The 14,516-nt window shown below is 49.5% G+C and overlaps 1 protein-coding gene across 1 annotated transcript; it reads right to left on the minus strand.

Moving 5' to 3' along the window:
* Positions 1–3,538: 3,538 nt before the first annotated feature.
* LOC308530603 (cell adhesion molecule CEACAM8-like) lies at positions 3,539–12,668 on the minus strand (the record flags this gene model as incomplete). The annotated part of the gene is made up of 6 exons (XM_081107313.1): positions 3,539–3,714; positions 4,675–4,953; positions 6,368–6,622; positions 7,028–7,306; positions 11,375–11,734; positions 12,605–12,668. 6 exons carry the CDS (start codon positions 12,666–12,668, stop codon positions 3,539–3,541), a joined length of 1,413 nt encoding a protein of 470 aa, XP_080963439.1.
* Between the last annotated feature and the right edge of the window lie 1,848 nt (positions 12,669–14,516).

The raw sequence follows: 14,516 nt of genomic DNA on the forward strand, positions 1-14,516 counted from the left end.
TATTGCTTTTTTTTTTCTTCTTTTTTTTTTTTCTCTGTGTGTGGTTTTTTTTTTAGGTATGCCTGTAGTGCTATGAACTTCCCTCTCAGGACTGCTTTTGTTATGTACTGGAAATTTTGGGTTATTGTGTGTTCATTTTCATTTGTTTCCAAGAAGTTTTTGAGTTCTTTCTTGATCTCGTTGGTAACCCATTTAGTGTTAAATAACATGCTATTTAGCTTCCAGGTGTTTGGATGTTTTGGGGTGCTTTTACTGTAGTTGATTTCTAATTTCATTTTACTGTGATCTGAGAAGATGCTTGATATGATTTCAGTCTTCTTGACCTTGTAGAGACTTGTTTTGTGTCCTAACATGTGGTTTATTTTTTTGAATGTTCCACATGCACTTGAGAAGAATGTATATTCTGCTTTGTTGGTTAAAATGTTCTATAAATGTCTGTTAAATCCATCTGATCTAGTGTGTCCTTTAGAGTCTCTGTTTCCTTGTTAAGTTTTTGTCTGGAAGATCTGTCCAGTGATGTCAGAGGGGTGTTAATGTCCCCTACTATGACTGTATTGTTGTCAATCTCTCCGTTAAAGTCCTCTAGAAGATTTCTTATAAATTGAGGTGCACCTATATTGGGTGCATATATGTTTATCAGGGTTATATACTCTTGTTAGATTGATCTTTTTATTATTATGCAGTTACCTTTGTTGTTCCTTGAGTTGGCCTTCATTTTGAAGTCTATTTTGTCAGATATGAGTATTGTTCCTCCAGCTTTTTTTTCTTTTCCATTTGCATGGAAAAAATTTTTCCATCCTTTCACTTTCATCCTGTGTCTGTCTTTTGTTTTGAGGTGGGTCTCTTGTAAACAGCATATAGTTTGGTCATATTTTTGTATCCATTCAGCTACCCTATGCGTTTTGATTGGAGTATTTAATCCATTTACAGGTAGGGTTATTATTGAGAGGTACTTATTTATAGCTATTTTAATTCTGTATGGCTAGGTTTCTCTCTCTGTTTCTTGTTCTAAGCAATCCCTTATAGCATTTTATTCTTTTTTAATCTCAAGGGAAACTCTTTTTAATATAATAATGTTAAATGCAATAAACATAAATTATTCAAGAAAATGATCTTAAGTATAATAATATTACATGAAATAAACATTAATATTTCCAGAAAATAGGATTTTAAGTATAATAATATTATCTATAATGTATAACATAGTATGATATCACAAACATTGTAGGAAATATTAAAAATCTGCCAATAACAGGAGGACTACTATTATATTCTAAAATATTTCCCCCCCACCAGGCTCTATTTTTGTTCATCAGTTTATGTTGTTCATTATATTCCACAAATGAGTGAGTTCATGTGCTGTTTATCTTTCTTCCACTGGCTTCTTTCGCTTAGCATGATGCTCAGAGCTGGTTCTCTGGCGCAGGCCATATCCAGGGTCTGGGGTCTCAGGTCCTGGAGGAACTAAGAAGCCACGTCTGCTCTGGGGACGATGCGGCAGTACACCTCTGTGTTGGGGTGGAGTAATTCCTGTCACAGAAAGAAGAGATCTCTGAGCCCTCAGCCTCCTCAGAACCAGTGCTGTGGGGCTCTATGGGGCTGACTGTGCTGGGGTGTCTGTCCCCGGGCACCTCCCTCCCCCCACCCTCTGTTTTCACTTTTTATGCCCTTTTCTGAGGCTGGAAGCACAGCCAGGGCTGGGCTGGGGGCAGCTCCTGGGGCCCCTGGGATCTGCAGAACAGAATGTTCATAACCCAAACTCACCTCGTAGATGGGGCCTGTTGTCCTGAGGTCGGGTAGGGGGCCCTGTGCAGTAGGGAGAGAGGGCATCAGAGGACAGGGAGGGAGGGTTTTTCTCCGCAGGACTGACAGCTCTGCCTCCTGAGCAGCTGTCTTCCCACCTGTAGCCCAGCACCCCAATTCAGCCCACACTGCACGCCCTCACCCTCGTTAGTCTGGGACCCAGACTGTTGTTCCTGGTGCCAATTCTGCTCCATGCTGGACTCCAGGGTTCCCCTCAGACTCCATCCTATCCTGTCTACCCCTGATGTGAGGGCCCCACTAGGCCAGGGTGGGGCTCCCTTTGTGCTGGCTGTTCTGGGGAAGGGGTTCTGTGCTGTGTTGAGAGTTTGGATGATGCCCCTGCCTGGAGGGTGGGTCGTTGAGGCCCTGGGTGGGGGAACAGGGAGGAGATGGACTTACCGGGAAGGCAGAGGTTCCAGAGGGACCCTGGCCTGGGAGCAGAGACAGCAGGCGTTAGTACCCAGAGGGGAGGAAGCTTTGGCCTGTTCTCCCAGGAGGGGATGGTTCTTTAGCTCCCAAGTGCCAGGGGTGGAAGGTCATCTCCTAGGGTGAGACCCTCTGGCCATTTCAGGGTCCAGTGAGGGAGAGGTGGTGAGACATGCCACAGCCTAAAGGTCAGGGTTGACTGGTGATACGGGGTCCCCTGTTCAGAGTGGTGATGAGAATCCCCCTTGAAGCCCTGGGAAGGGTCAGAGGCTGAGAGACAAGGGCAGGGTGGACACTGTGGGGCAGGCCTGGGGGCTCCAGGCTGAACAGACACTCACCAGGGGTGGCCGCTGGAGGTGGGTGCTCTCGGAGGCCATGCGGGTCACTGGCCCTGGGAAAGGTCAGACTTACTTGTGAGGGGTGCAGGGGAACTTTGGTGTCACAACAGGGGGCAAGGAGGGTCTCCTTTCCCAGCAGAGGGTGGAGGCCTCTCTCCACTGTTTAGGGGGGATGGGCCCAGGAGAGGGGAACTGAGGCAAGGTGTTAAGGACCCACGTTGACCTGGGCCCACAGGGGAAGGACCCACAGGCAGATAGCGGTCTGCGAGGAGTTACCAGGGAAGGGACTGAGGACCCAGGACAGGAATCTACCCTGAGGGTCTGACTTAGTGGAAAGGTCAAGGTTGCAGGTGGCAGCAGTGCCAGCCTCATGTAGCATCTGGATGAGTGTGGTACCATGCTGTGGCCAGACCTGCCCCTCGGGCTTACAGAGCTACACTGTGACAGTGGCCTGTCCTGTCTCCATCCACCTGAACTAGAGGCAAAAACCACAGCACAGTCTCTGCTGTCCTGTCCAGGCCAGGCTTCCCATCTCACAGATCAGGATTGTGGTTACCAAACTGGCTTCATGGGGGCATTTGACCCACTCAGTCTGTCCAGGCTCTTCCACCCTCAGCTGTGTGGCCTTGGCCAGGATGACTTTCAGACCCTGAGGCAGCCCATCCCCTCACCTGGGAGGGTGGACTTAGATAAACAACAGGAGGTGCTTTACTGAGCACTTACTACCTGCCGGCACCCCTGCAGGTGTGTGGAGGGAACCAGGACAGTCCAGAGGGCACAGTTCCTTAATTTTGCCTCATTTATAGGTGAGGAAGCTGTTGAGGAAACCACCCTGGTCAGCAGCTGGTGAGGGAGGAGCTGGATGGAGGGAGTTAGGGGCCTCCATGGGGAAGCTGGGAGGCCACAGGGAGCCGGCCCAGAACCCTCTGAGGACGGGGTCTTTGTCCTTCTTGCCTGGGCGCCGCTGGGGGTCAGCCTGGGTCAGGGGACAGGATTAGGGTGATGGTGAAGGAAATGCCATGGTACCTCCTCGTCCTCCTGAGGTACAGGAGATAGCCCAGGGAGGCCCCCAGAGCCACCACGACGAGGACCCCGATCACGCTGCCAACGATGGTCCCCACAGAGTAGCCTGTATCCTTTTGTTCTGCTGAAAGGAGAAGGGAAAGGGGGAGGGGTGAAGGCCCAAGTCCACTCGGGGGAAACCAGGAGGGGCCTTGCAGGGGGTAGCCTGGTGAGGGAGGAAGGAACTGCCCCTCAGTTTGTGTTGTTTGGCAGTGTCAGTCCTCCTGACATCCTACTTCTGGCGGTTGCATCATTCTCTGGTTTGCACATTTGAAACCTTCCATTTGCTCTACCTTTTCATGTACTCTCACACCCACCATTCCCATGTCCTGGTAATTATCCTCTTAACTCCTCTTTCCCTCACATATTCTGTCTCTTACTCCTGTTTCTTCTTTTCCATCACTAAGGACAGTTTTAGCGGGCATCTTACCTGCCAACTCAGTGCTAACGAGTAATAAAAATGTGCTGAGTGTTTTCAATGGTCCAGTAGGGTGGGAAATACTCTACTTTCATGTCATCTGATCCTTCCACCTCCACCAGGGACGGGGGTGTCACCCCTTGAGCACAAACAAAATCAGGGATGGGAGGTGCTTAATAAATTGCTGGAGTCACAGAACCGGTGAGTGATAAATGACATTTTCACCAAGTTCTGCTTGACTTACAGCTACTGACAACAGTGTTTATAAAAATAACAATAATAATTGGTACACTGACTGAGTCCTGACTGAGCCTGACCCTGTCTGAGGGCTTTATTCTCATTAACCTCACAAGAATTATCCTAACAACGGTGTTTAGGTCCAGCTGTTTTATTCCAGTTTAGAGATGAGGAAACTGAGGCTCAGGTGGGTGAGAGACTTCCCCGTGGTCAGACAGTTTATACTCATAGAACTGAGGCAATGATGAGATTAGTCTAATTCTAGGGTCCGTACCCATGTGCTCTATAGGCTCTGAAGGAGGGCTCCCACCTCCTCAAGGCTTTCATCCATCTCACCCGCTGCCCGTGAAATATACAAAGAGCAAGTCAGAGAGGTGGAGAGTCACTTACATTGCACATCCAACCTGAGGGGCTCACTTATGCTGGAACTGACGGGGTTGAAGACCTCACACTGATAATCCCCAGCGTCCTCCCTCCTGACGGGGTCTATGGTGAGGGTGCTGTTGTCCTGGGACAGCTTCATCCTGTCCGTGAGCAGGAGACTCTGGTTCTTGAAGAGCCACCAGATGGAGATGCCCCTGTCATTTGTGAGGCAGGTCAGGACCACGGCGTCCTTATGCTCTGTGACTGTGGCATTGCTGGCTCGGATGGAGGGCTTCCCCACGGGCTCTGTGGAGAAACAGAGGAGGTGACTGACTGAGAGTGGGCTCCTTCCCCAGAGATCTCAGCCAATCACAGGCCACAGTGATCTCTGTAAAGGTCACCAGAGGAGGACTCTGACCTCTGCAGGGTGAGGATCTTTGTTCAGGTGACAGTCTGTAAGGAGAGGGCTGTACCTCCCTCATCCCTCCAGATCACCTCAGGATGACCCCTGACCTTTCTCCCTGGACATCTGAGGTATTAGCACTGGGAGCCGTAGACCGTGTGTCCAGCATCTTCATCACCAGGTGGCATTTTCCACCCATTGACTTTTGTGTGACTCTTTCCATAGTAGTCTGTGACTTTCTAAATAATCACATCCCCTCTCTGGTATGGTGGCTATACATAGAGATGGGAAGGCATTTCCTTTTGTTAAATAATTTATTAGAGAATATAGCCCAGCCAGTCTTCATGACCTTAGGACCGGGAGAAGTTTCAATCTAAAGGATTTCTCAGTCTGAATAGGACTTTCACTTTCTGGCCTGTGGATTGAATATCACAAAGAAGGAAATTCCTATAGAGAAGTCGTCAGTTTTAACATCAGGCTGGTACTCTTAGCTTACCCAGTAAAGTACACACTTTGTGGCACTGTTCCTATTGTCCGAGGAATCTACCTACTTGAGAAGGAAGCACCACCGTTTACTGCTCTCCATAGGAATGTCACATAGGCTCATGTCGCACAGTGTTGTACAGCTGGTGACTTCAGAGCCAGGACACACCTCAGAGGGGTCTCCCTTGTGGCTCACTCTCTCCCCATTTCCATGCAGCCTGGTCTGAGGGAGGCCATGGTGTCGATGGGTGACATGATTTGGCCAGTCAGAGGACAGGCCGCCCATGCACCTTCACCACAAACCCATGTCCCACCACAGAGGGCACAGAGCAGCCAGTCACCAGGTGAGCCTGGAGCAGAGCAGGGAGTAGGGGTCTGTCTTGCTCTCCCCCTCCTCAGAGGTGCTTTCCTCCTTTAGTTTTGGGGGGAAACGAAGTGAGCTTGTTCAAAGCCTTGTATGTTCCTTGTAGCACATGGAGCAGGTAGCAGACAGGAGGTGAAAGAAGGAAAGTGTTAGTGCCAGAAGAAGCAACTTGACCTTAAGGACCCTTGTTTTTCCAGGTGGAAAGCTCCCTCCCTCCACCACTTGACTCTTTCTGGGGCTGAGAGAACCCCCTCTTCACTTTCCTAGGCTGGACCCTGGCTCTGCCATGAGAGATCAGAATAGCAAGGGAGGAGAGTCTACAGAGATGCAGTGGGAGGGTTCGGGGGAAGACTGTGATTTGCTTGTATCCATGGCCACTGGGTGGGAGACAACACCCTCTAAACTCCTTTCTAAAAACCAGACAGACCTGCACCCCACAGCCTGGTTCCAATGGTCCAGGAGGCACTTACCAGAGACTGTGATAGTCTTGACCGTGGTCCTATTGAAGCCAGTGACAGAGTTGTGGGCGAGGCAGGTATAGGATCCACTGTCATGTGCAGTGATGTTGGGGATAAAGAGCTCCTGTGCGGGGTGCTGGGAACTCCCATTGATAAGCCAAGAATACTGTGCAGGTGGGTTAGAGGCTGCCTGGCAGGAGAGGCTGAGGTTTGTCCCACGTAGGTAATGGGAGTCTGAGGGGAAAATGGTGGGGGCGTCCGGGCCATCTGGAGCAAAGAGAACAAAGCCACACATGATGTAATCAGAGGGAAGGGGAAGGTCTGGTCTGTGTAAGGGCCACACTGTCCCTCTGAAATGGGTCACAGCCTTGTTTTAAAATGTCCCACCCATAGCCCCCTGTGCTCACTGAGCCTAAGTCAGAGACATTAACCTGTTTGTACCATGAAAGCTTGTTAACCCTGAGCCTCTCCAAATAGGAGTATCCTATCCCTTCTCCGTCTTCGCTCAAGGCCAAGCCTGCCCATATGTGCCTGGGACAGGAAGTTATGGTCACCCTGGGTGTTCAGAGTGTGGTGAGTGTACATGGACCTGGGAGGGATGGATGTAGCCTGGCCTCTGGCAGTGTGGATTTGGTGAGTAGCCTGGCCCAGGCAGGGACAGAAGTTACTCACAGACAACATTCAGGGTGAATGGGTCACTGTGGCCAGCACTCACAGGGTTCCGGGTTTCACACTCATAGGGTCCTGTGTCTTTCCTTGTGACAGGGAGTATAGTGAGAGTCCTGTTGTCCTTGGACAGCTGCAGCCTGGCACTGGCCGGAAGACTCTGACTGCTGATCAACCACAGGTAGGTGGTGTCCTGAGTCTGAGGTTCACACGTTAACAGGACAGCTTCCTTGTGCTCCACGGGGAGGGAGTTGTTGCTTGTGATGCTGGGTTTGGGTAACTCCACTGTGCAGATAACAGAGAGAACATTGCCCATTGAGTCCTCCAAATGCTTCTTCAATCAGAATTGGTGCCTCTCAGCTAACTTGAGTTCTTAAAGAAATAAGGCAGCTCTTTGCATCACAAGACAAACAAATGCTGAGGATCTGAGCGCTCAGAGATTGCAAGGCTGCCTGCTCTATGTCTGGGAGAAAAATCACAGACTTTCTCAGGTGTCAGATAACGAGCAGAGTTTGATCACAGAGAGACACAGGACTGGGAGTCAGAGACCACCCGGCACCTGCCCTGGTTCCTCACTAACCAGCTGACTGTCTAGCCCAGTGGTCAGCAAACTCATTAGTCAACAGAGCCAAATATCAATAGTACAATGATTGAAATTTCTTTTGAGAGCCAAATTTTTTAAAACTATATAGGTAGGTACATTGTTATTAACTTAATTAGGGTTCTCCTAAACTGGCCTTTGCTAAAAACGTCCTCAATCTGACTGAGGTACATTCACTGAGGTCGACCCCTTCCAACTCTCCCATCCCCACTGGTCTTGTATACTTGTTTCGTCTATCTCCTTTTGTTCATCCTCTCTATATGTCCAAACCATCTCACATACATTTCTCAATCATCGACACTACATCTTCTTTTACTCCACAACATTCCCTAACATTACCTTAATAAACTTTACTTAAAGTTTTAAGTCAACTTTGCACTGTACGTGTGTGCCCGCATGTGGTATTTTGTGGAAGAGCCACACTCAAGGGGCCAAAGAGCCGCTTGTGTCTCGCGAGCCGCGATTTGCTCACCACTGGTCTAGTCGACCTTGGGTCTCACCTGGATGTGCAGGAGCTGAGTCCCCTCCAGCTACACAGACCTACATTGCTGGGTCGAGATGTGTTTCCACTGAAGCCTCACAGTCCAGCGTTATCCTAGAGATGAGTAATGATGGGGACCCCACAGTCCTTAAACCCAGAGAGGACTGGGCAGTGTGGCCTGGAACTGGGTGTCTGAGCAGAAATAGTACATGGGAGACCACAAGCAAGTCTGACAGTGAGTTTAGTACCCAGGCTGCAGGACCACGAAGTGTGGCCATCTGCCCAGGTGTTCAGTGCTGTCTGACATGAGACAGTGACCCGAGAAAGGGCAGAGCAGAGTCTAGGAATGATTTAGAAAAGAGTGAGGGACGGTGGGAACTGGCTGGCGGTGGCAGCAGAGCCAGGCTCTCTGCCCTTGGTCTGTAATGTCCTTTCTGCCACTGCAGAGGGTAGGGATCCTTCCTCAACACTCAGACAACAGCACGTACAGAAGAAGGATTTGGGGAAGGAGAAGGAACATGAACTTGCTGAAAATATGGTCCATTTGTGTTTGGCAGTTATGAGATAGATTTTGAGTTAAATTGTGAAAGAATTTGTGAAAATCATTATTCATGCCCCAAAGTTCTAATACCCGTTTTTGGAGGAATTTCTGTCTAGAGAGCACGAAGGTCATAGACCAAGTTCTGAAGTTCAACCAGATCACACTGTGACCAAAGGAGATGCCACAGTGGGTTTGAAATCAAGGACTCCCTGGGATAGAGAGAAGGTGAGTTCTGCTAAGAGAACAGAAGTGACGGGGGATGGAGGGAGGGCGAGTCCAGGTGTCTCTGCTGTGTACAGGGAGGGATGACACCAAATTAGGAGAAAGGACATGTGCCTGTTAGTAAAGTTAGGGACAAGGTTTCTATGGACAGTCAGGCAGGTGGGGAGGAGCCCCCACCTGGGCCTATGGCATGTGCTCTTCCTTGTCTTTCTAACTCATGAAACAACTGGAGTTTAGTCAAATTCATTCAAATTGGGCAGCATCTGAGAGAAAGGAGAGTGGCTGGTGAATCTCACAGTTTGAGAGGATCCCAACCTGTGGTCAAGGTGTCATCATAATGACACACGTGTGTGAAACAGGCAGTGAACCAGTCAGATGGTGCAGGGTCACCAGGTCCACCCTGGGAAGGTCTCGGGAGCCAGTGGGAAGAATGGAGCCTCACACCAGGACAAGGGTGTGAATCACTAGTCAGGAGTGAAGGGAGCCTGTGAGCTTTGAGGAATGAGACTTGTCCTTCTGCCTTTGACTCCCTGATTGAGTCATAGAGAATAGGTCAAAGGTTTACATGCCCATGTAACGTGGCCTGTTCCTCTTGTTGGCCTCGGGAGGAAGGAACCCTGGATGGCGGCCAAGCAGAAGCTCTTTCTCCTGGTGACCTGAGAAACTGGCTCATGATGGAGCTTGGGCTGCTGCTCCTACTGATTTCTTTGTCCTCTCCTATTGCCTGGGAGGGTGGTCCTGGACACAGGTGTTAGCAGGACAATCTGCACAGTGGGGGAAGCAGAGCAGAGCAGGCCAGTGTGTCTGGAGTGAAGGAGGAGGCAGATAAGGGACATGGAAGGAGCAGATAGAGGCAGAATGTCCTTGGTGACCAGTGGGGATCACAGGTGACTTCAAAGACCCCAGGTACCAAGAGCCCAGAGCTGCCCCAGGGCAGGAGTAGTGCAGCCTGGAAAACCTTCCCACAATGGAACAACCCCAAGTCACCAAGGGACTTGGTTCCTGTGGGGGCTTCAGAGACAGGTGATCAGGGGGATGGACATTGCTCTCAGCTCTTGTAGAGACAGGAAACAGGTGTGGCTAAAACCTTTTGGGACTCTGCATCCAGGTTCCAGTCTCTGTAGCAATTATGCATCATTCATCCATTCATTCATTCTGTCATCATTCACCATCATTCTTTCCCTCCTTCATGAAAGAGCAAGTGAGTGCTGGACCCTGAGCTGGTAGCAGGTGTAGGGTGGAGAGTGAGAAGGCAAAGTCCTTTCCTTCATAGCTAGTGGGAGTGATGCCAACACATCAGGAAACAAATAAATGGTTTCAACTCCAGTGCAGGGAGGTGTGGATGGGTAACCTGAGGGGAAGGCCTGGGCATTCCCAGCAGTGACTCTGAATGTTATTGTAGGTAATATTATTCTAGAGTAAAAATTAATTCTCCATTTGCTTAATCACCAGACCAGAAAATCTATCTTGAGCTGGGGACAGCTAAGAACAAGCACTGAACCAATGGCTGGTCTCAGGGTCCACAGACACCTAAGACCCTCGTGGTGGAGGAGAGTATGGGGCTGTGGCTGTGCAAGGACCTTGCTGTGTCTGTGGGAGCCTGATTCAGTGACTGTATCACACTGTGCCTCCGTTTCCCCTGAATAAAAGCAGAACAAATGGTAAATGGACTCTGGATTACCATGTTGTCTGTGAATTGACCTTAAAACACCCCTGAATACTTGACCTCAAGCCCAGTATAGAGGAGACACTGACTTAAATGGCCACTGCCATTATTTGCCTCCATGAGAGAGAATTCCTGGGCTGAGCCCTGGTGGACAAGGAGCTGTCAGGAGCATCTTCTCTCCTCTGTTCCTTCCTGGAGAACCTATCTCCCTCCAGAGTCTCCTAAGTCCCTCAGAAGAGTCAGCTAATGATACAGGGTATTTTGTCTACCTGTGTTCTCCTGACACCACCTTAGGTGAAGACAAGGCTCTGTTTCTGTCCTGATGTGGCTCTTGGGGTTGAGCCCTGGCTGGTGAGCAGGAGTAGTGCCACTGCTTCCACCCAGTCCTTCCAGGAGGTCAAACCCAAACTGACACAGGCTCCCCAGGTTCCCTGGAATCAGGAGCCCTGGGACAGGGGTCTGGGAGGGGTTCCCAGGCTGAGCTTCTCTGTGAGGATTCCAGGGTCCCCTCAGACCAGGGTGTGACCAAGCTCTGCAGGGTTTTCTCAGTGTCATGGTCATGGGGAGGGGCTAGGGGCTGGACTGAGACTCTGTTGAGTCTCCTTCTGCTGGGTGATTCCCATCAGACTTCTCTCTGTGGAGAATGTCTGCAGGGCTGGGATCTGGGAAGGGACTCTGATCTTAGGAAGTTTGTCTCCACTGTGTGTGTCCTGCACTAAATGCCCAAACCCAACTTGGAACATGATGCAGAGGGGGATTGAGGCAGAGTCCAGGGCTGTCAGTCCTGGGTGTGAAGTAGAATTCACCTACCCGAACCCAGAGGCCAGAGAACAATCACTCACCGTATACACGGAGTTGTCCAGTTACTGGTTTGGTCTGAAAATCTTTTTCTGTGACTAGTAGGGTGTAGAATCCTGTGTCGTTCAAGGTGACGTTCTGGAACAGCAGGGACCCATTGTGGTATATTGTCTCTCGATCACTGTATGCAGGTCCATGGGTAATTATTTGAGTGTATATTACATATGACACAATTTTATGGTCGCTGTTGTCTGTTTCCCCTTTGTACCATGTATAGCCTCTAAGATTCCCAGGCAGGTTGTGGACACTGAGAAGCACATCCTTCCCTTCGGCAACATTGGGCGGCACTGATTCAATAGTGAGCTGGGCAGTGGTGGGCAGGCTCCAGAAGGTTAAGAGTGAGGCTAGGAGGGAAGAGAGAAATTGATCAAGATTTGGAGTGATGTATTGGGATGGAGAGATGAGGCTTTGGGTCTTCAACTGGTCTCTTCATCTTTCAGCCTTTGTGTGTGTGTGTGTGTGTGTGTGTGTGTGTGTGTGTGTGTGTGTCCTGTGGTCAAGGTCAGCAGCATGGCCAGTTATACTTCAGCACCTCTGACCTTATTTCCTCTGTTTAGAATACTGTTACCCAGGTGTCTGCCCTCAGACCCCTGCTGACACTTACGGGTGTCCTTAGGAGATACCTTTGCTAATCATCTTCTCTGAAGACCTGTGTCTTCACTTTCTGACCTGTCACTGCTCTGTTTCCTGCATGGCACTAGGGATACCCGACATCACATCTAGATCTTTCCTTGTCTGCCTCCTCCCCATAGGACATGATCTTTATGGGGGAAGGGGCTTATATGATCTTGTTGCACCCCAGCAACAGGCTGTAAGTACCTGTGGGTGAATGAGTGAGTGTTGCAGGGTCCTGGGCCTCCTCCATTTCTGAGCTTGGTGGTAAGGACAATGTTTAGTGCCCTTGGTAAAATTTCCTATCTCCTCACATAAATTCTTATTATCTAAAGTTTTCAGCATTCATCTCTCAGTGATGAGTAAGTTGGGAAATGAGCAGCTATTGAGGTTTTCCTGCCCCTCACCACTTCCACATCATTTTCCTGTTGCCGGTCCCCTCCCCCATCCTACTCTGCTCCCCTGTCTTCTCCCCTAAAGTCCTAACAGAAGCCTGCCCCCTCCCCCTTGCTTTCTCTGAGAACCCTGTGCTTCCCAGGCATCCCCAGCTAGCCTGTGTCTCTCCTTCTCCTATCTACCACCAGGTAGTTGTCCCCTCTCACCAGCCAGCAGGAGCCCCTGCCTGGGGACAAGTCCTCTGTGAGTAGGGGCTGAGGGGAACTCCATGGTGTCTGCTGCCTGCTCTGTCCCTCCGTCTGTGGGAAGAGCTTGGATTCCAGAAATGCTCACAAGCACTGCTGTCCTGCTGGGTGGGATATGCTGTTCCTCCTCCTATGCACTGAGCCTCCTCCTGGGCCAAGATCACTTCCCTGGTCACATGGGCCAGGGGTGGGGTGTGTACCCAGGTTCCTCCCTGCCCTCCCCTTATTCCTGCCTCCCCCTTTTTTTCCTCTACATTTGCTTTCCCTGTAACTGATTAGACTTCTACCTTCTTCCCCAGTGACTCCTCCCCATGTACACACACACACACACACACACACACACACACACACACACACTCACACACACACACCTTGCTTGTGTAGGAGGCAGTTAGGCCTGAGCAGAGTAGGACGATAGGCCAGTAGGGAAAGTCACCAGAGTGGAAAGCCCCAGGTACCTAGCAATGTGAAAAACTGGACTGGGGCCTTGCCCCCTGAGTAACCTTTCCTCCCTGAGCATACTCTGGTTTTGTAGTTTAGGCCCTCTGACCTTTCATATCACTGGTCATGTGGTTCAGGCCCTCCCCTGACCTTTCCTCTCCTGGCATGCTGTTAGCCATGTGGGTTTAGACACCCTTAGAGGGGAAATGAACAAGGGGACCAAAGAATAGCCCTTCAGCATTAAGCCCCCAGGACAATGGGGTTCTGACTGGCATCAAATACATCTAGGTCGCAGTTGTGTTTCAGCTCCAGGCCCAGGAAATCAGCAAAACCAGATGAGTGGGGACATAGATGACATCAGGATCTACTGAATTGACTAATGACCTTCGGCCCAAAAGGACACACCTGGAAACCTGATAAATATTTCATTGGGATCCTCCCCTGAGTCCTCCAGACAACTGCCCTCAAGAAGTAGGACCTTCTTCCAAAGTAAGAAGGAATTTGGCTTCTGAGGCTTATGTCTTAGTAAGAAAGGCTCTTCTCCAATAGTTCCAAGAGGGAATTTTTGGTTTACTGATGGTTCCAAATGCTCCCCAAGTGACAAATCCTAAGTGAAATCTAGTTAGGGGAGTCACACTTTTACAACTTTATCCTAATTCACAATATAGGAGTTTAGACTTGCAAAAGCATCGTTTTGCAAGTATCTTAGATAATTACTAGTATAGAATCAGCATTTTAGAGCTCAAGGGTTAAAAATCCTCTTGTAGGAGTCACACTACATAAATAGGAATGCTACTGAGGGGACCTGCCCGAGATGGGTTCCAAGGCCTTATTTCCTCCCACCCCCTTAGTTCCATGATAAAGTATGGAAAGTTAACCACTGCTTGACCTACCTAAGGTAAGTTAACGCTCAGGGAACCTTTTCCTGGTTCTTGACCTTACACAAAGGAAAGAACCTATGGGGCCTTGAAAGTTAAATCCCTTTGGACCTGGAAACTAGAAACATTTTATTTCAACAATGTAGTTTAAGTACTTGAATGTCACAATGTATGACCAAGGTTGGAGAAAATGTTCTTCTCCCAACTTTTATAGGGTGTGATTCTTAAATACTTTTATAATGTTCAAGGTATATACAAGGATATGTATTGTAACAATTATGGGTGTGAATTTTCTTGCAAAGATTATAGTTTCTGTGTTGTGTGTTTCCTTCCTACGTCCCACGTGGGTCGGGGTTCAGGAACTGGTAGCAGAGCTGCACACAAATGAAAATGAAAAGACAAGAGATAATTTGAAATATTGGGGGACCAGGCGGGCAAGTCCAACTCAAGGGGAAGGACTTCCTCCTGTGCTCAGGCCTCACCAAGCTTTTATTGATCTGGGATGCACCCATAGCATAGCCCTTAGGCAGGCGACCGCTGGCAACAGGCAGACC

Source organism: Myotis nattereri, assembly GCF_964212035.1.
Source record: "Myotis nattereri genome assembly, chromosome: 15".
Taxonomy (NCBI): Eukaryota; Metazoa; Chordata; class Mammalia; order Chiroptera; family Vespertilionidae; genus Myotis; species Myotis nattereri.